Raw genomic sequence first — 24,719 nt, 5'->3', positions numbered from 1 at the left:
GCCTATTTAAAATTGTTTATATTTTCACAAAATTGTTTATATCTTCAAAATTGTTTATAGCTTCCCTTGTGACTCAGACGGTAAAGCGTCTGCCTACAATGTGGGAGACCGGGGTTCAATCCCTGGGTCGGGAAGATCCTCTGGCGAAGGACATGGCAACCCACTCCAGTACTCTTGCCTGGAAACTCCCAAGGACGGAGGAGCCCGCTGGGCTACAGTCCATGGGGTCGCAAAGAGTCGGAGATGACTGAGCGACTTCACTTCATTTCACTTCTATATCTTCATCATTGTCTTTGACAGTCGAGGTCATTGTCTTAACTTGTTGAAAGTAACCTAATAACTGCGATTTAGACATTTTTTTCAAGTGAAAGTTCAATAAGGCCCACGTCTCCCTTGTGAGTTAGAGCATCACCGCCCTTCCGCTCGCGCAGGCCCAGAGGGCGCAACCCGGTCCCCGCGAGATTTGGCCCCTGTCGGCTTCCGTGGCGCCCCCGGTAACTTCCGCCCCTGACGCACAGCCCTGGCAGCGCACTTCCGGCGGCGGCAGCGGCTCGAGCGGCCGGACCAAGATGGTGAGTGACTAAGGGCTTCGGCTGGCCGTGGCGATGGGTGCAGGCGGCCCACGGCGAGAGAAGCCGGCCGCTGCCGGAGGCACCGGGTCCGCCCTCCGCCCCGGTCTCCGGGCGGGGCACGAAGGCGCCTGGGGAGCGTGTTGAGTACCACAGGGGGCCGGCTGGCGTTTCCCCGAGCCCGGGTCTCGGCGCCGGGAGGGCCCCTGGGGCGGCGGGGCGGCTGAGGTTGGCTGGCTTTGTCCCTTTCCAGCCGGGCGCTGCCCCTCGGCGTGGGGAGTTTCGGCCGAAGCCTCTTCGAGTCACCGGGGCGAGCGCCTTGGGGCCGCGCGGCGGAGGCGGCTGTGGGAGCGGGTGGTGGGGGCCGCGCGGCGCGGGGACGGTGGACAGGCGCCTCAGGACGCCCTTCTGACTGGGCGCTCGGAGCGGACGGCCCCTCGGGGCCTCGCTTAGCTCGCGTTGGTTTCTTAGCTCCCGGGTTGAAGCCGCTCTTTGAGGGCGGGGGACGGGGGCGTCTAGGCTCTGCTCTGGGCGCTGCACATACAGAGGACGGGCAAGACTGACCCAGTCTTTGCCTCTTGACACTTGCATTCTCTAGAAGGCAGGTTAAAAAAGAGAGGAAGTAGCATGTGATAGGATGTCGGGGCGGGATGGGGACGGGCGAGTCGCCTTTGCTTGTGGCTGCTTTATGTAAGGGCGGGAGAGGTGGCTGTTTTACACCGGGTGTCAGCGAACCTCAGTGAGGAGGGGAGACCTGAATCCAGTGAGAGAGGAGCCTGTGCAAACATCCGGGAAAGACTGGTCCTGGTAGGACTGGAAGTGCAAAGGGCCTGAGCGGGGAATGTGTTTGGTCTGTATGGTGAGCAGCAGCTAGTCCCACCACAGATTCAAGCAGGTCTTGGAAGGACTTTTTGGCAGCAGTATTCCAGGCCTGGCAAGCACATGGCAAGTACTTTTCCAACATTTGCTCGTTATTCTTGTCAATAGTCCCTGGAGGTAATTATTATTATCCTCAGTTTACCAAGGAAGAACCTGAGACAGGGCCTGCGGGTGTGCTGCAGTGACCCATGCAGTAGAGAAGCACAGATACTGGTGTCCAGTGGCCGGGAGTGTGTTGTCTCTCCTACCAGCTTTGTGACAGCTGTCAAGTCACTTAACCTCTCTGAGCCTCGGTTTCCTTATTTGTAGACTAGGGGTAATGATAGTGGCAACTTCAGAGGATCTGTTTGTTTAGTACACCGCTTAGTGTTTAGTATAACACATATAGTTACTTGAGGCTGAGAAACATCATGTAAATGCCCCAGACATGGAGAAGTTTGGGACTGACTTGGGGAAATGTCCTTCAGTGGGGCCAGACCTAGAGGTCATGGGACGGGTAGACAAACCTGGAAAAGGTTAATTGAAGCCAGTTTGGCAAGGGCCAGGCGTGCCAAGCTGGAGAGTTTGGACATTACGCCATAAATGCTAGGGAGTAGTTGAAGGTTTTTGAGGCGATTGAAAGGGTCAGATCTTTGTTGTAGAAGGTACTATCCGAATGGGTGAGGGAAGACCTGGAAACCTCAGTTGGGAGACAAGCGGTCCAGTAAGATACGGCGGCCTGGACAAAGCCAGAGATGGGGGGACAGGAGAGGGGAGACCTGATCCAGGGTGGATTTTAAACAGAGATGGGGGGGGTGGGGGACAGAGGGGAGACCTGAACCAAGATGGATTTTGTTTCGGAGCCCAGACTTTTTAACCACCCTGAGGTCCTGACCCTAACATTTCTTATTCAGCATAACGTTGTGTTGGTGAGTAGGTTCTGTGAGTCATGCAGATTCAAAGTGGTTATACATCCGTTACCCACTTTCAGCAACATAGAGGAGCTAATATTATCCCTGCTTTCCAGATAGGACACCAAGGCTCAGAGAGGTGACTTAACTTCCCTGAGGTCACATAGACTATTAGGAATGAAGTCGGAATTCAAACCTGGATGCATTTATTTCCATAGCCTATGTTCTTAGGCGCATTGCAATTCCTCATCTAGAAAGTAGTAATAATGAAACCTACCTTTAAGAATTGTCTGGTGTAAATATGATAGTGAAGGAAAGTGTCTTGTACAGACTTAGGCACGTAATCAACATACCACAGACAGTAGTTGCCCCAGTCACCAGCACGTTTCCTTAGGGGTATAAGGAATTGTTAAAGGCCTGTAACTTGGACGGCTTATAGCAGTAAAACTAATTGTGTTTCCCCAAATTTCTCAGAGCCCTTAATTACCTTCTTCAGAAGAAAGTGCAAAGTTTTAAGAATCTTGCAAATAGGGAAATAGATTCAACCTTAATTCCTTTAGGGAGTTGTTTTGTCTTGATAGTGAAGCTCATGATTTAACTTACAGGTGCCTATGTGGAAGTGATTTGAGGGGGCTGAGAGGGCTTTCTAATCAAGTAAATTCACTATTGCTTATTTAAAATGCTGTTGTTTCTGAGACCTTACTCTGTGTAAGACATTGTCCGGTACCTGAAGGGTCTGTTTTAAAATCAGAAATTCTCCTGAACTTACTAATACACTAAGTTCTTGATAGCTTAAGGTGATTCAGCTTTTTAAATTGGGAAGAAGGACCTGCCTGAGTGCCCAGACTTTAGATCTGCCACTGAGAGATCTCTCAATGGACCTGCCGTTGAGAGGAAAGTCTCCTGGGTCTTGGTGTGTCCTTAGTAAGGAGTGATTGATAAGTGATTGTTGAATAGGTTAAATTATTTAGCTCTCATCGTGGCCCAATTTCATACTCTTGGTGGCCTCAGCTAGGTAGTTTTATATTAGAAAATGTCCAGCCCTGTACCTTCCCCTCAAGTAGGGATGGTTAGGATCTCAGTCTCATGACACATTGTGCGTGGATGCATGCTAAATCACTTCACTCGTGTCCAGCTCTTTGCGACCCCATGGACTATAGGCTGCCAGAGTCCTCTGTCCACTGGATTTTCCAGGCATTCTCCATGGAGTGGGTTGCCATGCCCTCCAGGGGATCTTCCTGACCCAGGGATCGAAACTGTCTCCTGCATTGGCAGGCAGGCTCTTTACCACTAGCTCCATCTGGGAAGCCCTTATAACATATTACATCTTTTTCTTAATAAAGTTGTCCTTGATTTAAGATGCAGTCTGGCAAGGTGCAGCGCTGATCTACTAATAGCTTTTCGGTAAAAAGAAATTTTGCCACGTTAAATTTACACATTGATTGCAAGGTGCATCTTGAGTTCAGAAATGTTAAAATGAGGGGGAAGTGTTGGTGTCTTAGAATCACAGGAGAATAAGGGTTTTTTGAAGTGATGGTATTCTAAATTTATGTTGTTGTTGCTTAGTCACTAAGTTGTGTCTGACTCTTTGGGACTGTAGCCCACCAGGATCTTCTATCCTTGGGATTTCCCAGGCACGAATACTGGAGGGGGTTGTTATTTCCTTCTCCAGGGGGTCTTCCTGACTTAGGAATCAAACATGCGTCTCCTGCATTACAGGTGGATTCTTTACAACTGAGCCACCAGGGAAACCCCCCTGAATTTATACCTCTGCTTAAATTTTTTTTTTCAGGGTCAAAGTCAGAGTGGTGGTCATGGTCCTGGAGGTGGCAAGAAGGATGACAAGGTAAATAAACATGAAGCCAGATGTCTGTGATGTGAGTAAATTATGGGAAATGTCAGATCTCAGCTGAGAAGTTCTTTGGGAATTCAAATACCCTTTTCATGTTTTACAAAAGATTATTGACCATCAAGTAGATATTAAGGAATTAATAATTTTTAGAGGTATAAAAGTAAAAACATTCCAGAAGTGTTAAATTGTCTGTGATTTTAGTGTTTAATATCCTTAGGTGTGAAAAGTTGTGTCAAATTATTTAACTCCAACTTCTGGCATGTAACTCTTGAATTCTGACCTCTGTTCCTTATTGAATGATCTATTCAGTTCAGTCGCTCAGTAGTGTCCGACTCTTTGTGACCCCATGGACTGCAGCACGCCAGGCTTGCCTGTCCATCACCAACTCCCAGAGATTGTCCAAACTCATGTCCATCGAGGCGGTGATGCCATCCAACCATCTCATCCTCTGTCGTCCCCTTCTCCTCCTGCCTTCAGTCTTTCCCAGCATCAGAGTCTTTTCCAATGAGTCAGCTCTTCGAATCAGGTGGCCAAAGTATTGGAGTTTCAGCTTCAGCATCAGTCCTTCCAGTGAACACCCAGGACTGATCTCCTTTACAATGGACTGGTTGGATCTCCTTGCAGTCCAAGGGACTCTCAAGAGTCTTCTCCAACACCACAGTTTAAAAGCATTAATTCTTCTGCGCTCAGCTTTCTTTATAGTCCAACTCTCACATCCATGCATGACTACTGGAAAATCCATAGCTTTGACTAGACAGACTTTTGTCAGCAGAGTAATGTCTCTGCTGAATGATCTATTAGTGTGTATTATATATTTTTAAAAAAAGATAATTACGTTCACACATAAAAATGGAAAGAATGAAAAACAGATTTTCTTTTTTTTTTTAAGGAGCATTTTTAATAACATCCTAAAAGACAGGGAAAATTATATCACCTGGAAATAGATGACGGTCCTGCAGAAATACATTTGTGTTTTAATATGATCTCTGTGATTTTGTTTTTTCTATGCTGTTCTGAAAACCCAAGGACAAGAAAAAGAAATATGAACCTCCGGTACCAACTCGAGTTGGGAAAAAGAAGAAGAAGACAAAGGGACCAGATGCTGCCAGCAAACTGCCCCTGGGTAATGACGCGGCTCCAGGTCCCGGGGCGCCGTCTCTGTGTACAGCTTAGAGGGCTGAGTGTGGACAGACAGGAGGTAGCGCGAGGTTGAAGCTCCAGGCCTGTGACTGTGTGTGGCATTCTCTAGGTTGGAGTAGAAGCTATATTTTAGTTCTAACAGTATACAGAGGATAACACTGTCTCACTTCAAGAAAGTCCATTAATTTCCTTTAGATAAGCAGCTTCTCTAGGGTATTAGAGTACAAGGTTAGGGTAGAAAACACAGGTTGAGCTTGGTTACCTTAGAGATACATTTCATGAAAAAATGGAATGCCACTGTATTGGAATTCACAGCATGAGTTTATGCCTGAATGTAAAATTTTTCAAGTCTTTCTGCTAAATAAGGAGTAAGACTCAGAACAGGTGGCAGACTCAGCCCGCCTCTCCACCCCGGGTCTCTCACCCCTCGAGTGTCGTTCACACTCTGCCTCGCGCATCAGGAACTCTGCTTCCCCCTGCTTAAAACGTGCTTCTCCAGTCCTTTCATAGCCGCCTGCATCTCGCCCCTGCAGACTTCAGTTCAGAAACCTCCACCACCCTCATCTGCCACCTAGACCAGGCTCTTCCGACTTAGGTGCAGTAAACTGATTTTTAAAATAGTGCTCAGTTAATAATTGAGTCAGGCAGTTAAAAATGTGCCATTAACCTATTGTAGTGAATCAGGATGTTACTGATAAAGAAAAGGTCATGAGGCCAGCAGAAGAGCATATAAAGTTCAAAACCAGAGTCAAGTTACGGATAATTAGTCTGTGGTAAAGGTGGCATTTCTGTCTGTTCATCCCTCTCTCCTCTGCCTTTAGGCACCTGCTTGCTTAGGGTCACTAACCTGCATTTCTCCGAGACTATCCAACTGAAGTAAAACAGGCTTATTTTAAGTGTTAACTTCTCCTTCTCCAAGGGGAACTGAATTAATTGCAGCCTTCAGGCTCCAAGTATTATAAGACTATTTTTTTAATTACAGTGACACCTCACACTCAGTGCCGGTTAAAATTACTGAAGCTAGAGAGAATTAAAGACTATCTTCTCATGGAGGAAGAATTCATTAGAAATCAGGAGCAAATGAAGCCTTTAGAAGAAAAGCAAGAGGTAAATTGAGAAATTATTATAACTTCTTTTACAAATTGAATTCTATTTAGAACTAAATAGCTGAACCTTTCAGGCTTTAATGAATTATTATTTAGCTGCTTTTTAAAAGCACCAACTGCGTTTAAATCAAGTGAGCCATCAGCTTATCTGCTTTTTCGGTCTAAGCTGCTTTTTCTCCTTGGCCTGCTCTCACGTAGGAGGAAAGGTCGAAGGTGGATGACCTGAGGGGGACCCCGATGTCGGTAGGAACCCTGGAGGAGATCATCGATGACAACCACGCCATCGTGTCGACGTCGGTGGGCTCGGAGCACTACGTCAGCATCCTCTCGTTTGTAGACAAGGACCTGCTGGAGCCCGGCTGCTCGGTCCTGCTCAACCACAAGGTCAGGTGGCGGTCTCAGAAAGCCCCTCGAGCGCTGTCTCCTTCCTCTTAGTCTGTCCACCTGTCCCGTGGACGCCGACCCCCGGAGCGCTCCTGAGGGCAGAGAAGGATTCTGTGGTTGCCACCTCTGTGTAAACAGGCGGTGCATCTCAGGATCCGGTGTTAAAGCTCCCTGGTTCCTGTCAGGTGCACGCGGTGATCGGGGTGCTGATGGACGACACGGATCCCTTGGTCACGGTGATGAAGGTGGAAAAGGCGCCCCAGGAGACCTATGCTGATATTGGGGGGCTGGACAACCAAATCCAGGAAATCAAGGTACGTCTGGGAAGCAGCTCTGGGTCTAGCCCTGTGCTTTCTCACTGTGGGGTGCTGGACGTTGTTCGGCACGCTTCTCCTCTGACTTTGTTTTGGGCTGCGCTGGGCCTTTGCTGCCGTGCCAGGGCTTTTTCTTTAGTTGTGGCAAACGGGGCGCCTCCATGGTGGCGCGTGCATCTCTATGTGGCTTCTCTCGGCGAGGGCCCTGGAGCAGGCAGGCCTCAGCAGCTGTGACACATGGGCTTGGCTGCCTTAGCACGTGGACTCTATTGGAGCAGGGATTGAACCTGTGCCCCTGCGTTGGCAGGCAGATTCCTGACCACGGGGCCACCTGGGAAGTCCTGTTTTTTCTTTATTATCAGACCAGTAACTGACTCGGAGCTTGCCAGTGGCAGGATTTTGTGTTGCTAATATTGAGTTCAGTGACAGAAGTAAGAATAAATTATATGATAGTTCTTACTGCCGCTTAATACATTTTATGTGTAACATTTAATGATTATCTGTGTGAATTTGTTTCCAATTTGTTGATTCCAGCTGTGGCTACACAAACCCCCAAGTGATGTCTGGGGTAGGGTGGTGGCGTGCACACAGTGCTGGAACGTAGAACCGGCTCCTGCCACGGTCCTGGGGTGGGGGCACACGGGGGCAGCCCTCTGCAGGCTTTTCATCTGTAGGAAGGGTGTTCGGAGCCATCACAGAGCTCCATGGCGACTCTCAGACAGCTGGAAGACAGCCATCATGTCTTGAGGTGGGTCAGCAGCAGAAAACCTTGCCAGCTGCTGCCTGCAGTTTCACTGAAAAGGGTGAATTTAAGCTTCAAATTCCTTTTGCTCGGGAAGGGCAAATGTTACTGTTAAATGATACTCAAGGCTGACTCTTCCGGGAAATCGGGTGCGGTTAGGAAGACGGGAGGGCGCTGGGAGCCCCCGCGGGACCGAGACCCTCTGCAGTGTGTCCCTGCTGCCGCTGGGAGTCAGACATTGTCTCTGACAAGAACAATAGAAATTTTAGCTTTTTTTTGTTGCAAGTGACATACCCATGATGCCAGTTAATGAATAGGATACATTTCAGTAGGAAAGCCTTTCATTTTTACCAAGTGTTTGTTTTATTTAGGAATCTGTGGAGCTTCCTCTCACTCATCCTGAATATTATGAAGAGATGGGGATCAAGCCCCCCAAGGGGGTCATTCTCTATGGTCCGCCCGGCACAGGTGTGTACTCTGCATTGGTCGCTTTCCAGGCACTGAGCTCGTTTCTTGAGCTGCAGCATTAGCTGGTTATAATCACTTAGCCATTGAGTCAGGGAGCCTCAAATCCTTAGTTTAAAAATGTGCTCTAAGTGACATATTAGACGTTGTGAATAAGCAGCTCCTCTGGAAACACACTTATCACATGAAAGTACATCATGCTGTCTAATAGGTGTGCTAAGAAACTGAACTGTCTCAGGCTCACGATTGTAGACCTCACAGAGTTAGTATGTTAACAGCAGTCGTAGGAATCACAGTAGAAGGTAAACACCAGGAGACCCCCCAGAAGTGCCTGCTCGGTGTGAATGCACGCCCAGCGCTCCTGTGGTCCACTCAGATGTGCTACATGTGTATGTTGTAAAATAGTACTTTTCAAGGTTAACAGTAATGTAAGTCTATTGAAAATTGTTTGTAAGAAAAAATAGGAACAGGGTGCTCCACCTTGGCAGCATATTGGCATCCCCTTGGGAGCCTTAGAAAGCGCCGATGCCGGCTCCCTCCCCTGAGGACTCTGAGCAGAGGTGGGGAGCAGAGGTGCGGTGTGGCCCAGGGCTGTAAGAGCGGTCCTGTGCGGCTCAGACCCGCGCACTCTCCCGGGCCATTGGCGACTGAAGGAGTGTCGCGTCGGGTGAATGAACGGATAAAGATGAAAACGCAGGTACATATTTGGTCCATTAGGCGCTGGGTTGACCTCAGTGAGTTCAGGGCTTAGTAAATTCACTGCTCTGTAAGCTCCAGAGGAAGGGAGGTCATTTGCGTGAACTGAGCCGTGTCCCCAGGAGGGTCTGTGTGGAGGCCCGCCGCGGGGAGGGACGGGGAGACTGTGCCGAGGCAGGGAGCTCCTCTCGTTCACCGCCCAGGACGGGAGGTTTCAGGAGAGGCCAGCGGCACTCAGGGGTCCCCCTTTTGGTCTCTGTCTGCCGCCCTTGACTACGCCCTCAGGGAGCAGTCCAGCCCTTTCATGAGCATTTGAACCTGCTGCTGGCTGCCCGCCTGAGGAGCTCACTGCCTCACTGGCGCAGAGCTTAGACCTCTGCCCCCCTTCCCACTGGCCCAGGATCCTTTGTGTCCCCGGCCAGCCCCCCTCCCCCACAGGCCCGAGGGTGGGCCTCTCCCAGGTCTCGCCGTCCCAGGGCGGTGGTCTTGCGCTCTCTTCTCAGGGTGGGTACCCTTGCTGACTCTGGTTCTCCACTTCAGAGAGAAGTGTCAGGGCTGTCCTGAGAGCAGTGAGGAGCGCCCCACCAGGGCGCGGCACAGACAGGGAAGTCTCGAGCTCCCAGCGGCGCTCAGCTTCGGGCTTCCTCAGGAGCGGGTCCTGGCTCAGCGCCCGGAGCCTGGGCTCGCCCTCAGGTAGCCTTGGGGCTGCAGGCCTGCTCAGGAACCCTCTGTCCTTCAGCCAAACCCAGCGCTGCCGGGTCTGCTTTCCTCACCCATAGTTTTGTAGGAGTTGTTTGGTTCTCTAACCCTGGTTGAATGGGGTCAGGTGAATATTATATGCAACTTTGAGTAACTTGCAATAAAAGTATTTTCTGATGTTATCATGATGAATTTAGGAAGACAGTTAAAAATAATCAAAATATGTATTTTAGGTTTTTTTTAATTTCCTTATCTGCTTTGAGAACATGCTTTTCATAGAGGGATCCACCAATTCTTAATGTTAAAACCTCACTTAAGGTTTTTTTCCCTTTTTCTTTTTCAATCTAAAATAGGTAAAACCTTATTAGCCAAAGCAGTAGCAAACCAAACCTCGGCCACTTTCCTGCGAGTGGTTGGCTCTGAACTTATTCAGAAGTACCTGGGTGATGGCCCCAAACTCGTTCGGGAACTGTTTCGAGTTGCCGAAGAACACGCACCATCCATCGTGTTTATTGATGAAATTGATGCTATTGGGACGAAAAGGTAGACTTTCTCTTCCCTCTTTTGTGTCATTAAGGGGTAGATCGTGCCGCTCTGCTCTGAGAAGGAGGACTGTGGGCAGGCCCGGGAGAGGCTGCGTGCTGGTTTGCCGAGGTCCCCCCGCGCCGCTCCCCGCGGGTGCCGGGGGGCTCCGCCGTCCCGTGCACAGGCAGCAACTCCCCGTCAGTGGATTCGGTCCGTCCACAGCCGTGCCATGAGCACCGGCTCGGAGCCCGGCACCCTTCAAACTCTGGAGACAGCGGTGAAGATGAGTCTCTGCCCCCGAGGAGCTCACACGTGGAGACTGAATAAAAGTGATACAATTTCAGGCATGAAAATGACCACAAAGAAGATACTGTGGTGTTCAGCTTGGGCTCTGGGTGGAGAGACACACGGGTGGAGACAGCCGTGTCTCGAGTGCCTTCACCAGCCGGGCAGGGTCCTCATGCCCCCTGGCTGCTTCTCTCAGGTACGACTCCAACTCGGGCGGGGAGAGAGAGATTCAGCGCACGATGCTGGAGCTGCTGAACCAGCTGGACGGGTTTGACTCGAGGGGAGACGTGAAAGTCATCATGGCCACAAACCGCATAGAGACCCTGGACCCGGCCCTCATCAGACCAGGTCAGTCTTCGCGGGCTCCATCAGGGAGCGTGAATGCGCTGACGTGGTTTTGTATCTCTAAAGGGCACTTTGGGGAGGATGGGTTAACAGGTGATATGTACAAAGGCAAATACTGCCTTGAAGCAACTTACCAAAACTGTGTCCCCTTGAGATAATATTAAGTGGGATTGTGATGTACTCTGTATAGCCCGACCTTTTTAGCCTTGAGACGCTTTTTAAGATTTGGTACAGGACACTGACTGAGATGACTCATGTGAGGAGACGGAGGCCTCTCTCAGCCAGGGCCGGCCGGGGCACCAAGGCTGTGACTGAAAACCTCGTGTGTCCACAGGCCGCATTGACAGGAAGATCGAGTTCCCCCTGCCCGACGAGAAGACCAAGAAGCGCATCTTCCAGATCCACACGAGCAGGATGACACTGGCCGACGACGTGACCCTGGATGACCTGATCATGGCTAAAGACGACCTCTCTGGTGCCGACATCAAGGTGAGGCGCTGGGCTGGATTTGTACCTGTTTTATCATGTGTTCCCAGACGCTGAGGGGCGGGGTGTGGCACCGGTGACTGGGCACGGCCTGCTCCCTGCAGGGGCACCTGGGTGACGCTCCGGTTAGGTGGGGGCGCACACAGGCCTGGTCCCGCTGCCTGCACTGAACTGCGTCTCAGTGACATCTATGGAACTAGGCTGGTCTCAGCGGGGGAGTGAGGTGACATTATTTTAAAATCTTAATTTTTTATTTAGAAAAAAATTTTCAAGCCGTCAGAAAAGTTGCAACAATAGTAAACACCCATATACTCATCACCTCCATTTACCAAATGTTACCCTTCTACTTGTTTTTTGTGTGCAGAAATACTCTTTTCCAGATCACTTGAAGTAAATGTGCCGCTGAAGGCCATAACCAGATAGAATCTGCAATGCCAGGATTGTGTTTTTATCGTGTTGCTTGGGTTTTTGTTTTACTTTTGGCAAGTAATTATTGAGAAAGAGAATATATTCAAATATATACTGTCTGAAACTTGTAAACATTTAACCAGAATATATTTTCTCTTAAGACTGTAGGTAAATGAAATGGATGTCACTGTATGTGGCCTCTGGATATCATTTTATCTATTTCTTAGGTTTATTCCCTTTAATGAAAGCAGAGCTTTGAGGATTTATTGACCTGCCAGGCTACACAGCTAGTTAGAGCCTAAGACAGGCCTTTTCCTTAATGAGATACTCTCAGGTTAAGCCACCTCAGGTCCTTTGAGAAAATAATTAGAATGCTTGAAACATTTAAGTTTGAAAAAATCTGTTTGGCCTGGATGCCAACACCAGATTTCCAAATAGTGCTCTCTGAATTGTTAGTATAAAAAGTATTTCCTTCTCTGAATACACTGTTCTTTCATACAGGCAATCTGCACAGAAGCTGGTCTGATGGCCTTGAGAGAGCGCAGAATGAAAGTAACAAATGAAGACTTCAAAAAGTCGAAGGAAAATGTTCTTTATAAAAAACAGGAAGGCACCCCGGAGGGGCTCTATCTGTAGTGGACCAGAGTTGCCTTCCAGGAAAGGCTGGGAAGGTCCCGGCCCCTGGGGCGAGGGTGGGAGGGAGCCGCCTGGGCGCCGTGTGCCGCTGGCCACGGTTGGCAGAGCATCCAGCGTCCCTCCGGAGCACGCGTGTAGGGCCCTGGCGGGCTGCCGGCGTCCCAATAAAGCGTTCTTTCTCTTAACACGGAGTCCTGTCCACACGCTGGGTGCTCCGTGCCGGAGTGGGTGGGCCCAGGAGTGGGGAAGCCTCTGGGGGACCAGAGGCACTGCAGGCCGCGTCCCTGCCGCCCCCGCGGCACAGCTCCGCCGGCGGCGGCTCTAAACAGCAGCCGCTGGCTCGTGAGCACACGGCTGCCCACCTCTGCTGTGGAGGCAACAAGGCTGCGACCCCCCGGCCGGGGCTGCCCCTGGAGGGTCTGGGGCAGGAAGGGAGGACTGGTGCTGCTGAGACGGTTCCCAACGCAGTCTCAGAGGGGCAGCCCCGCGGCGGTCAGCACCCCTCCCTCGCACGAGAGTTCAGAAGCGCCGGCGCCGCCCCGCGCTCTGCTCAGTGCAGCGTCGGAGCCCGAGACCGCCGTGCCCCCAGCTGGTGTCCCTCCGTTTCTAGCCCAGGTTCCACAACGCCCGCTTTTCTGGACGAGCGGCCAAGGAAATTAGTTCTCAGCAGTTCTAGAGAGCATGATTTACGAAGAAGCGCAACGCAGAGAAGTCCACTGTGTTTAAAAAGGGACCTCAGAGAAGACATAGCATTTCCGCTCCGTCGGCTGTCGATCACCGCTCTTGGAAATCGGCTCTTGGAAATCGGAACGAGCGCAGCGCGGCTGATGTGGCCGGAAGCGAACGTTCGGCGTCTCAGGCAGAGACGGGTTCCCCACGGAGGAGCAGGCCACGCTCTCTGCACCTGGACCCGGGCCTGCTCCCCTGCAGCGGGGTCCCTGTTTGTTCAGTCCCCTGACAGGGGTCCTCCCTCTCGGAGCCCGATCTGACTCGGCAGGGCCGCGGGCCCAGGGTCTCCACGGCACGAACTCCAGGCGACGCTGGCCGCCAAGTCCGTAGGCGAGAGGTCCGCGAGTGGAGCTTCGGGAACAGGAAGGACACGTGTGGTGCAGCTGAGGACCCCAAGGTGGACACGATTCCCTGCTGCTCTGGTCTGAAGAGGGGCAGAGCGGGCTCACCAGCCGCAGGGAGGAGGGCCTGGTGAGTAACCAGACCTCTCTTTCGACAGCAAGAGCCGGGAGACGTGGCAGGATCCCCAAGGATGCCAACAGAAAGAACCTTCAGCCGGGCTGGGCAGGGGAGAGTGGGCCAAAAGGACCCACCCGGAGCATGACGGCTTTGGCGTGATTCTTGTCTGTGCACATACATATTCACACGTATGTGCAAAACAACAGCTTTGTGTCATCTGCACGTGCAAAAACTGTGCAAGAGGTGAGACTGGCAGGAAGACCCTGCAGGGCAGAGGTCTGGGCACACGCGTGCCCGTGTCTCGGGGCTGGTCCCGGCCCCCAGGGCAGGCCCCACCCGGCGTCTAGTCCTCCAGCAGCAGCTCCAGCTCCTCCAGCGGCAGGCGCACCCGCAGCTCCTTCTCCGTCATCAGGTCCACGACCTCCTGCATCTCGTCGGGGAAGTACTCCACGGCGTCCATGTACAGCGCCTGGGCGGGGTGACACCAGTCAGCGGGCGGCCCCCACCCCCCTCGTGCCCTAACTCAGGGCACCTTAGCGAGCCCCAGGGGGCACCTTAGTGAGCCCCAGGGGGCACAGGGGGGCGCGCAGCCTCTCTCCAAGTTGGGCTGGAAGTTGCTGACACGGCGGTCCCCACCCGTCTGCTCTCTGAGCGTCCCCTGACCCGGCTGCTGCAGGCAGAGTTGAACGTGGGTCCCAACATGCCCGGGGTCTGGGCTGGGCTTTGGCAACTGCTGGGAACCAGCTGTGCCCCCAGACAGGAAACAGGCCCCTCGGCTGCAGGGGGGCGTGGGAAGCCCTGAGGGGCCGGGCCCACGGCACTGACCGCATGAGGCCTGGCGGGAAGGTCCCTGAGAATCCAGAGACCACGCCTGGAGAACTCACCTTTGCCCAAGGACAGTTCTGCAGTGCTTTGTAGAACACACCTTTGCTTCTTTCTTTATTTCCTAAGGAAACCTGAAGCAAGGGGAAAAAAAATACAAAACTGAGGACCTGAGGCAGAATCTCAGGCCGTCAGCCGCTGGCCCACACGGGGCAGGGGTGCAGGGGCCACGCGCTGTGGGACGCCCTCGGGGCCTCCGCTGCGTCCGCGGGCCTGAACCGGGCCCTGAACACGGCTGACCTGTCTTCCTCTCCTCCTCTCCCATGTGCCGAGAAGGAGGGTGATGACAGAAAAGGCTTGCTTTAACACTAGCCATTTTCTGAAAACTATCTTACAGAAATGAGATAACCAGGATTAACTGAGTCAACAACCTTGTCAAGAGCAAATTTCTGATCAGGAATTTCAGTCTTGAGAGTGTGCAAATAGCACATTTCTACTCTAAGCATGTTTTTATCCAATGCATGTACGCTAAGTCACTTCAGTCGTGTCTGACTCTGTGTGACCCCATGGACTGTAGCCTCCCGGCTCCTCTGTCCATGGGATTCTCCAGGCAGGAACACTGGAGCGGGCTTCCATGTCCTCCTCCAGGGGATCTTCCTGACCCAGGGACGGGACCATGTCTCGTGTCTCCTGCACTGGCAGGCGGGCTCACCACCGGTGCCGCCTGGGAAGTGTTCATACAACACTGAGGTATGAAGCCTTAGTCTCACCTCACAGATGCTCTTCCCACACCTGCTGCGAAGCCGGCTCCCCTACACCCCCTCCCCCACCAGCTCCCCTCTCCCAGGTCCCAGGAAGGGACCAGCCCCTCCCCCAGGAGTCACAGGCCCCCAGGCAGCTCTGCGGGCGGGCACCCACAGCTATGAGTGGGCACAAGCTGAGCTCGTGGAGCTGAAGTCTGGACTTCTGGAGGCTCCCATCCCACACCAGGAGGCAAGACATGAAATCTACGCTTTTGAGCATAAGAATAAACGTTAAAACCACAGAAACTTTGGTGGTAATTCATCCTGGAGCCGCCTGCTGCCCGTTTGTGCTGGGTGTGTGCCTGCGAGCTGCTGTCTTGAGACAAGCTACCCAGGCCGTTCAGAGCTCGGGGGAGGCGCTCCCAGATAAGTTACAGACTCTAAGAGGCTGGGGGAGGCCCAGACTTCTAACCCCGAACTTCTCCTAGCCCCTACCTTCCTCTCTGCGTCTCTTTACACCCCTCTCTATTAAATGTCATTGGGAAATGTTCAAATACTTTGATCAACTTCTGAGAAATTATCCTATGGAAATAACCAGAAATATACATATTTATGAATAGGGAAGGTCACTCAGGGCTTCTGAAAGGTACAGTAGTCAATGGAAGGCACTTTGATATGACAACAGCCTAGACAACACTGTCTAGACAAGTGGCCTGGAAGACGCTGTTTCTAAAAAACCACAAAACTCCGCAGTAAATGTATTATATAAGTCCAGCCCAATGTCAGGCCTTTAACCAAAGACAAAGCCAACTCAGACCCAGTGAAGCCCAGGAACTGCCTTTCGGCCTGCAGAACACACTGACAAAATTAAATGGCTGTGGTGCTTCTAAGTAAAAGCAAAGTTACTTTGGAAATGCCTATTTTAAAAACCACAGTCCAGACTGAATATTACCTTTTAGTAACAAAATAGAATCAGGACCTGGAAATTCTTAGAAGCAGAATAGCAACACATTTAGGTCTCTTTTGAATGAAAAGCTCTCAGACCAATTTCCAAGTTGTTTCCTCAATGAAGTCAACTCAGAAACCCACAGATATCCTGGGGCCGCCAACCGCCCAGGCAGTCCTCCTCAGTCACTCCACCAGGCCCCTCCCGGGTCCTCAGCGCCCCCCTCACTGAACCAGGCCCCTCCCGGGTCCTCAGCGCCCCCCTCACTGAACCAGGCCCCTCCCAGTCCCGGGCGCCCCCCTCACTGAACCAGGCCCCTCCCGAGTCCTGAGCGCCCCCCTCACTGAACCAGGCCCCTCCCAGTCCCGGGCGCCCCCCTCACTGAACCAGGCCCCTCCCGGGTCCTCAGCGCCCCCCTCACTGAACCAGGCCCCTCCCGAGTCCTGAGCGCCCCCCTCATTGAACCAGGCCCCTCCCGGGTCCCGGGCGCCCCCCTCACTGAACCAGGCCCCTCCCGGGTCCTCAGCGCCCCCCTCACTGAACCAGGCCCCTCCCGAGTCCTGAGCGCCCCCCTCACTGAACCAGGCCCCTCCCGGGTCCCGGGCGCCCCTGCCCCGCTCTTCTGGAAGAGGAAGCAGCTCTGCAGGGAACAGCCCCGGCGTCCGTCCCTACCAGGAAGTTCAGGTACATCCTCCACAGCAAGGGGCACTGGCTGCCGTGGGCGCTCCGCATGGCGCTCTCAAACAGGGCTCTGATCCGGTGCGTCAGGCCGATCTCGGGAAGGGTGGCGTGGACCTCTCTGCCGTCCACCCTGCAAGACAGAGGCTCACGTGACTCCGGGACAACGGCTCGGGCTGAGGCCGCAGCGGGGTCAGCGACGGGCGGTCGGAGCGTGTGGCGGGCAGTGCTGCCCCGGGTCTGGGGCGCGGGGGCGCGTGGCGCAGGGGAGACGCGGCTCCTCCAGGGCTGGCGGAGCGCAGCACCCAGGCTCGGTGGTGCCTCCACCCCGCGGAGTCCACCCTGAGGGCACACGGACTCCTTTTCTCAGGAGAACCTGCCCTTCATCCGCAGAGTGCACACTTACGTGAGACCTTTCAGTTCAAAGCACAGTGAATAAAATTCGAATGGGAGGGGTAAAACACAAGGAAACTGAAACACTATTCAGAGGCAATCTGAACACCGCCTCTCTCAGGTCAGAGTAAAACAACAAAGGTTCTAGAAGGAAAAACGATGCCTCAGCTAACACGTGCCCAAGCCTATACTGCTTAATGTTCAGACATAACAGTGTTATCTAAAAAGACATTTAAAGCGTGACCCCGTTATCACCAGTGATAATAACACAGGCTAGTAACTATTTTGGAGTCTGTGCTCAGCACTCCGTCTTCCCAGAAAACCTCTGAGGCAGGCTCTTTAATTATTCCCATTTTACAGAAAGGGAACAGACCAGAGCTGTGAGCCGCCCTGCCCAAGATCACACAGGTGCCAAGTGGAAGCGCTGGGATTTGACTCCAGGCCCGAGTGCCTGCCCGACACTTGCTCTACAAGGTCTCAGACCCCGCAGGCGGGGCCGTCAGACTCAGGCACCAGAAGCAAAGCCCAGGACGCCCCGGAGCGAGGCCTGGGAGACACCCCAGGAGCCCTGGCAAAGGGGCCGCTCTCTGCCCTCACTCCTTTTTCAGCACACTTTCCTGCCGCTCCTTGCATATCTCTTTCCTTTTTCAAGGCATTTTCCGGTAACACAGACCGCACCGCTCCCGCCAGCCCCGCAGGCGTTCCAGGCCCTGGGCCGCGAGCATTTGTGTCTTCCAGAGGCTGTTGGGCTGTGGGAACCATGACCACATGGGGGGCCTGCGGACCACGGACGAGGTGCTCTGTAACTACCTCTGCACGGCGTCCACCAGTCTCTTCCTCATTCTCTCCGCTTCAATGGCGAACAGCCACGGCTCTAGGTGTTTGGCGGACCTGGTGACGGCTTGGAAGAATCTTCTGGTCCTGCTGGCGCTGTGGGACTTGCTCTGAATCTGCACGTACGACCTCCAGAGAAGCTGGTTGCCCGGGTACAACCGTAAAGCCTCTGAGAGCGCCTCTCGCAGGGGAGCCAGCGGGTGGGCGGCAACCCGGCCGTGGAACCTGAGCAGGCTGGTGTGCATCAGGGTGACGGCCTCCAGGGCGCCCTCCAGGCCAGCACCCTCGGCGGAGACGGAGCCCCTGAGCCCTGCAAACACCTGCTCATAGACGCGCGCAGCGGCGCCAACGCCCACGGTCAGGTACTGGAAGAGCATGAAGCACTTCGCCAGGGTGACCAGGCGGCTGAGGCGGTCGGGCAGGCCCTGGTCGGGGCCGCGGCGCTCCGCCAGGCAGTCCTCCAGCGCGTGTTCATACGCCTTCCGAGCCTTCAGCACGTGCACGGCCGAGGGCTGTCCGGGGCAGGGCCCGGATGGGCCGCGCTCGGCCAGCCCCGTCAGCACGCGCACCGCGCGCGCAGGCGCCGCCCCGCCCACAGGCGGCGAGAGCTCCGCCTCCAGCGCCGCGTAGAGCAGGCCGAGCTCACAGAGGTCCGCGTCAGCCAGGCCGCCGCCCGCGGTGCCCAGGGCCGCCTCGAAGACCTTCCGGGCATCCTCCGTGTTGCCCAGCAACCACTCCAGATGCGCGTACTGCTGCCAGAGGCAAGAGCTGTTGCGGTTGTCTGGCTCCTTGAGGAGATTCTTGGCTAGTTTTTTGCAGTTCTTTCCTAGTGACTTTAATCTCTTCTTGTTTTTAGTGTGCAGACACCAAATGACCTAAAGGTAAAAAGGAAAAGAATGACTTCAAACGCTCCGAAACGTTAAAGACATCCCTTTGTACTGTCGAGTCCTCTGGTGGCTCAAATGGTAAATAATCTGCCTGCAATGTGGGAGACCTGGGTTCCATCCCTGGGTGGGGAAGATCCCCTGGAGAAGGGAATGGCAACGCACTCCAGTCTTCTTGCCTGGAGAATCCCATGGACAGAGGAGCCTGGCGGGCTGCAGTCCATGGGGTCACAGAGAGTCAGACAAGACTGAGTGACTACACTTTCGTTTTTTCTTTGTACTGTCAGCTGCAGGAAGCCACACAAGGCATCTACACTGCCTGCCTCCGTCACATAACTGGTAAACACATAGGCTCCCTGAGAAATAGGTCAGGATTCTACCAAGGCCACAGGAGCCCTGAAATGAACACGCCCAGGTTTCCATCTGACACTCCTGTAACAAGGCTTATACACCCCAAACAGCCTTCTTCAAAGATAGGTGATCAACAAATGTTGTTGTTTAGTCGCTAAGTTGTGTCCAATACTTGGGACCCCATGGACTGTAGCAGGCCAGGCTCCTCTGTCCATAGGATTTCCCAGGCAAGAACACTGGAGTGGGTTGCCATCTCCTCCTCCAGGGGACTCTTCCTGAGCCAAGGATCAAACCCGCATCTCCTGCATTGGCAGGTAGATTCTTTACTGCTGAGCCAGCAGGGAAGCCCCATCAGAGTTTACCAGACACTATTTTAACAACACAGCCTGGTGTGTGCCCTTTGCCATTAAGGGATCAGAACTTTGGGCGTTAAAATTTAATTCTAGCTGGTGGCCAGCAGAGGGCAGGAGAGTCAATCCTAGACAAATTTCCAGGGGGTAATGGATACTAAAAAGCAGAGTAAGTAGCTTATTTTATCTATTTTATTAAGTCCTTAAATCCTCTAGCCCAGCTTAAGCGTGGTCCTTAACACTAACTGCTGACGGTCACAGACATCGGTAACGGAGTCAGCACAACAAACAGCTCCGGTCACTGACAGCTGGACTCAGTCCCCCTCTTCCCTGCGGCCCCGAGACGGGGCAGCCCCACACGCGGTGCCCTCGGGTCCCTGAAGGAGGAGGTGCTGTGGCCCGGCGCCCTGCAGGACACCGAGAGCCCGCCACCCTGCCGACAGAGCCACAGGAGCTGAGGTCCCCACCCAGGGAGGGGGGCCCGGCGTTACCTTGGTGATCTCGTACCGTAGCCAGAAGACGCAGAGCTGAGACCGCTCCCTGCCTGCAAACAGAGGCAGCGCCAGGTGGAAGACGTTGCGGATAAACTCCTCACCCTCTCGACTGGGACCCCGGGGCCAGTGCCGGCCACCCAGAGGGTCCATGCGGCCCACACAGCCGACGCCGGAGCAGGAGAGGTCGAGGAAAGTCAAGGGCTTTTCGTCATAAAGTTCGTTGTCAAAGATGCTGTTCTCATCCATGGCCAGATAAAGGCAGGAGGCGGGAGGGCTGAAGCCGGAAGGCACCCCCAGGAACTGCAGGAAGGCTGCAATCAGCTGAAACTGGAGATCCGGGCTGGAAAGTCGGATCAGAGACTGCCCGAGATCGTCAAACAACACCTGCGAGGACAAAGACGGTGTGACCGAATGCTGCGAACAGACAGACGCTTCCCACCGCCTTTGTAAACTGTGTGTGGCCGTGCCGGGTCCTTGCTGCTGCCTGGGCGGCGCTCCTGTCGCCGTGAGCGGGGCTCCCCTCGAGCCGCGGAGCCGGGCGTCTCCCTGCAGAGCCCGCGCCCTGGGGCACACGGGCTCCACTGCCCCACGCGGGTGGGCTCTTCCCGGACCAGGGCCCGAGCCCGTCTCCTGCTGGGCAGGTGGATTCCCGACCACTGAGCCACCGGGCGGCCCCTCACCACCCCCAGCAATTGTTTTTATATGGATGTGCGCCAGCGTTACTCAATTTTAAACACACGGGAGCCAGGTTTTCTGTGAGATGAGGCAAGCTGAGGGGGGCGGGTGGGCACCGGGGGCAGGGTCTCACCCCTCCTGGGCGCCCTCCGCGGGAGGGAACACCACAGCAGGGACTGCCGAGGTCACCTGATGGATTCACAGGAAATCCAGAATCGCATTCGCTTCTGAGAACACACGGCGTCGCTTTTATAGTTACTTTCAAAAGTTACAGTTGGGAAAAATTTTTATTTCAAGATAGAAGAACGTTACTGTTTTGTGGTTTCTTTGTACCAAATTGCTTCAGGAAATGAAAAATATGCTCCAAAATATATAAATAGCAGCAAAGGAAAAAGGAGACTGCGGGAGCAACGGGCCATGCTGGGAGCGATTATAAGGGCCTCATACTAACTGTGCTCACTGCTGGCTTCACGTCACAGCTTTAAACCGTGAGGCCTCGGGGACTACACTCCGTCTCCGGCCCTGTCCACCTGGTGTCTGCCGCCCTCAGCAAAGAGGACCACGATAAGACTGGACCACCTGGGACTCGACCCATCAGAACCATCAATTAATCAAAAAGCTTTTCTGCTCCAGGTTTTCACCAAAGCAAAGAAATCTACGAAACTGCTCACAGCAGTACGTGGCTCCAGGAATGAGCTTCCGGGAAATCGTCAAATTGCTGAGCCTCGAGAACTAACTTCTGGAGGTCAGCCATGTAAAACCCTCACACACCAAAGACAAACCCCACCCACTTTCTGAAAACTTCGACTCAGCCAGGGCGGGGACCTCTCATGCAGACTCAGTTCCCTGGGAATCTGGCCGCTCCCTCCTGCCCAGAGAGCACCTCTCTCCTTCTCCCCGATCCTGGGTGCTTAACCCCAGTCTGGCCACCCCCTTCACCTCTCCTGGGACACCCCAGTCCTCTGGGGCCTTCAGCCATCCCGAACCCTCTGCTGGAGTGCAAGCACCCAGATCAGACAGATGCTCACTCGACATCGAGGATTGGCAGAGGCCTTGTCACGGGGCATCCTCTGTCCAGACACTGGGGACGCAGATGCAAACAGGAAAAGTCCCCACCTCGAGGCTCGTGCTTTGTCAGAGCCTGGGAGCCTAGCTGCTGTAAAACCTCTCGGTCTGTACCCGTGACTGTCAGAGGCCAGGCACACTGCGGACCCAGACCCTAACTTGCACATGGGTTTTTTCACTAAGCATGTCCCCCAGGACCACATGACCCACGGCTGGTTGAATCTGAGGCTACGGAACCTTGGATGCAAAGGGCTGACTGCAAAGTTATACTCAGATTCCCAACTGCCGGGGGCCGAGGACCCTGACCCTAACCCTAACCCAACTGCCGGGGGCCGAGGACCCTAACCCTAACCCAACTGCCGGGGGCCGAGGACCCTAACCCTAACCCCTAACCCTAACCCAACTGCCGGGGGCCGAGGACCCTAACCCTAACCCTAACCCAACTGCCGGGGGCTGAGGACCCTAACCCTAACCCTAACCCCTAACCCAACTGCCGGGGGCCGAGGACCCTAACCCTAACCCCTAACCCAACTGCCGGGGGCCGAGGACCCTAACCCTAACCCTAACCCAACTGCCGGGGGCCGAGGACCCTAACCCTAACCCTAACCCAACTGCCGGGGGCCGAGGACCCTAACCCTAACCCTAACCCAACTGCCGGGGGCCGAGGACCCTAACCCTAACCCTAACCCAACTGCCGGGGGCCGAGGACCCTAACCCTAACCCAACTGCCGGGGGGCCGAGGACCCTAACCCTAACCCTAACCCCTAACCCTAACCCTAACCCAACTGCCGGGGGGCCGAGGACCCTAACCCTAACCCCTAACCCTAACCCAACTGCCGGGGGCCGAGGACCCTAACCCTAACCCTAACCCAACTGCCGGGGGGCCGAGGACCCTAACCCTAACCCCTAACCCTAACCCAACTGCCGGGGGCCGAGGACCCTAACCCTAACCCTAACCCTAACCCCCTCGTCGTTTGGGGCAGACTGTGGTTGGTATTTTGTCAAAGTGGCTCAATTCCAGGTATCAAAATAGAATTTCTTCCTTTATTTTAATGTAAAACTTCTTGGGTTCGAAAATCACTGTGGACGGTGACTGCAGCCATGAAATTAAAAGATGCTTGCTCCTTGGAAGAAAAGCTATGACCAACCTAGACAGTGTATTAAAAAGAAGAGACATCACTTTGCTGACAAAGGTTCATATAATCAAAGCTATGGTTTTTCTAGTGGTCATGTATGGATGTGAGAGTTGGACCATAAAGAAGACTGAGCCCCAAAGAATTGATGCTTTCGAATTGTGGAGCTAGAAAAGACTCTTGAGAGTCCCCTGGACTGCAAGGAGATCAAAGCAGTCAGTCCTAAAGGTCATCAACCCTGAGTATTCATTAGAAGAACTGATGTTGAAGCTCCAATACTCTGGCCACCTGATGTGAAGAGCCAGCTCACTGGAAAAGACCCTGATGCTGGGAAAGATTTGAAGGCAGGAGAAGAAAGGGACGACAGAGGATGAGATGGTTGGATGGCATCACTGACTCGATGGACATGAGTTTGGGTAAACTCCGGGAGTTGGTGATGGACAGGGAGGCCTGGCATGCTGCAGTCCATGGGGTCGCAAAGAGTCAGACACAACTTAGCGACTGAACAACAACAGAAACTTGCAGAGCTGCCAGCCGTACAGAAGGGCACCAGGCCCTGAGGGAGGGAGCCTGAGTACCTGGCAAGCACCAGCGCTCAATAAATGCTACTTCCTCCCCGGGAGGACGGGCCTGGTCCCCCACTGTCCCCACTCGGCCTGCACCTCCTGCCCCCATCTCCCGAGTCACACACACACGCATCTTCAAGGATCAAGAGCGGGGAACGTGGACACAGAGGAAGAATCTAGGACAGTGACTCCATGATTTCCAACCTTGAGCCCTCAAGGCTTAATGTGGAAAACTGACTGAATAACCTGGAAGCCAGTCTCCAGAGGGCTGACCACCAGACCCAACCGCCTCCTCGGGGACCGTCAGGGTGAGCGCCTCGAGGCTCCTCCATCACCAGCAGCCAGCGCAGCCCCGCCCGTTTCCCGGGAGAGGACGTTTCTGAGATGGGAGCGGGAGCAGGTCAGCCACTCCCGAGCCAGGCGGGGGCTCACACAGCGCAGCAGAGGCGCGCCGCTGGGGTGCAGGGGCCTCACCTGTCGCTCGGGATCCTCACAGTCCTCCTCCGTCTGCTTCCTGGCCTTGTCCGGGCGCCACGGCCGCCAGTGCCTGCGGTCTCGGGACCGCTCGGCAGCCAGCCAGATCCGCCACCGGGGCAGAGTCTTGTCTCTGATATCCTGCTCCTCGTCCTCCGGCTCCTCATCCTCGTCATCTAGGCAAAAATGAAACTTCCAGCAACCGAACCAGCGGACAGCGCCGCCCTCAACCCTTAAACCCACCTGCTTGGCCAGGGACGGGGTCACACCCGGAAGGCTGAGACAAACGTGACCCAGGCCCGGCCTTCTGGGCCACTCAGTGGCATTTACGGACTCTCCCATAATCAGTCAGGTTCCCAGGAAAGGAAGGTGAGCCGATGAATCAGATGATTTTTTATGCTATCACAGCAATTAAAAAATGGGAATGACATATTTTAGAAGAGAACTGTCCAGGAGAACTTTCTGTGATGATGAGAATGTTCTAATTCTGTGTGATATGGTAGCCACATGTGACTTGCTGGGCACTTGAATCGTAGCCGGTAGAATAACTGAATTTCAAATTTTATTTCAACTAATTTTAATTAAAACAGCCATGTGTTGCTAGTAGCTACTGTATTGCACAACACATTCTAGAATGCTAAAGGACATTTAACGATAGCACTGCTTTAGGTTTTCTTAAGCTGCCAGAATATCTAGCCA

At 53.8% G+C, this 24,719-nt stretch overlaps 2 protein-coding genes across 3 annotated transcripts in view; one reads left to right on the top strand and one right to left on the bottom strand.

Annotated features, from left to right (window-relative positions):
- The first annotated feature begins 499 nt into the window (after nucleotides 1-499).
- On the top strand, nucleotides 500-12,609 carry PSMC1 (proteasome 26S subunit, ATPase 1). Its single transcript, XM_043919296.1, has 11 exons — nucleotides 500-572; nucleotides 4,131-4,184; nucleotides 5,217-5,313; nucleotides 6,313-6,437; nucleotides 6,635-6,820; nucleotides 7,006-7,134; nucleotides 8,248-8,344; nucleotides 10,090-10,279; nucleotides 10,746-10,897; nucleotides 11,229-11,383; nucleotides 12,290-12,609. Exons 1-11 carry the CDS (start codon nucleotides 570-572, stop codon nucleotides 12,422-12,424), a joined length of 1,323 nt encoding a protein of 440 aa, XP_043775231.1. The 5' UTR covers nucleotides 500-569; the 3' UTR covers nucleotides 12,425-12,609.
- Nucleotides 12,604-24,719, bottom strand: part of NRDE2 (NRDE-2, necessary for RNA interference, domain containing) — a 45,800-nt gene continuing 33,684 nt past the window's right edge. For both annotated transcript variants that reach the window (XM_043919294.1, XM_043919295.1), the window contains 6 exons: nucleotides 24,021-24,196; nucleotides 20,105-20,491; nucleotides 18,005-18,903; nucleotides 16,796-16,934; nucleotides 14,497-14,568; nucleotides 12,604-14,081 (listed from right to left, as the gene is read on the bottom strand). In XM_043919294.1, the coding sequence (XP_043775229.1) occupies nucleotides 13,956-14,081; nucleotides 14,497-14,568; nucleotides 16,796-16,934; nucleotides 18,005-18,903; nucleotides 20,105-20,491; nucleotides 24,021-24,196 (1,799 nt within the window). In that variant the 3' untranslated portion in view covers nucleotides 12,604-13,955. The remainder of the gene's footprint in view (nucleotides 14,082-14,496; nucleotides 14,569-16,795; nucleotides 16,935-18,004; nucleotides 18,904-20,104; nucleotides 20,492-24,020; nucleotides 24,197-24,719) is intronic.

This window comes from Cervus elaphus, chromosome 12 (genome assembly GCF_910594005.1).
Source record: "Cervus elaphus chromosome 12, mCerEla1.1, whole genome shotgun sequence".
Classification (NCBI taxonomy): domain Eukaryota; kingdom Metazoa; phylum Chordata; class Mammalia; order Artiodactyla; family Cervidae; genus Cervus; species Cervus elaphus.
This window is presented reverse-complemented; position numbering and strand designations above follow the sequence as displayed.

Bases quoted from the DNA above. Each gene is read 5' to 3' on its own strand.
- PSMC1 (XM_043919296.1), top strand. The intron at 5,314-6,312 runs GTAATGACGCGG...TTTTAATTACAG, and splicing joins TGCCAGCAAACTGCCCCTGG to TGACACCTCACACTCAGTGC. The intron at 6,821-7,005 runs GTCAGGTGGCGG...GGTTCCTGTCAG, and splicing joins CGGTCCTGCTCAACCACAAG to GTGCACGCGGTGATCGGGGT.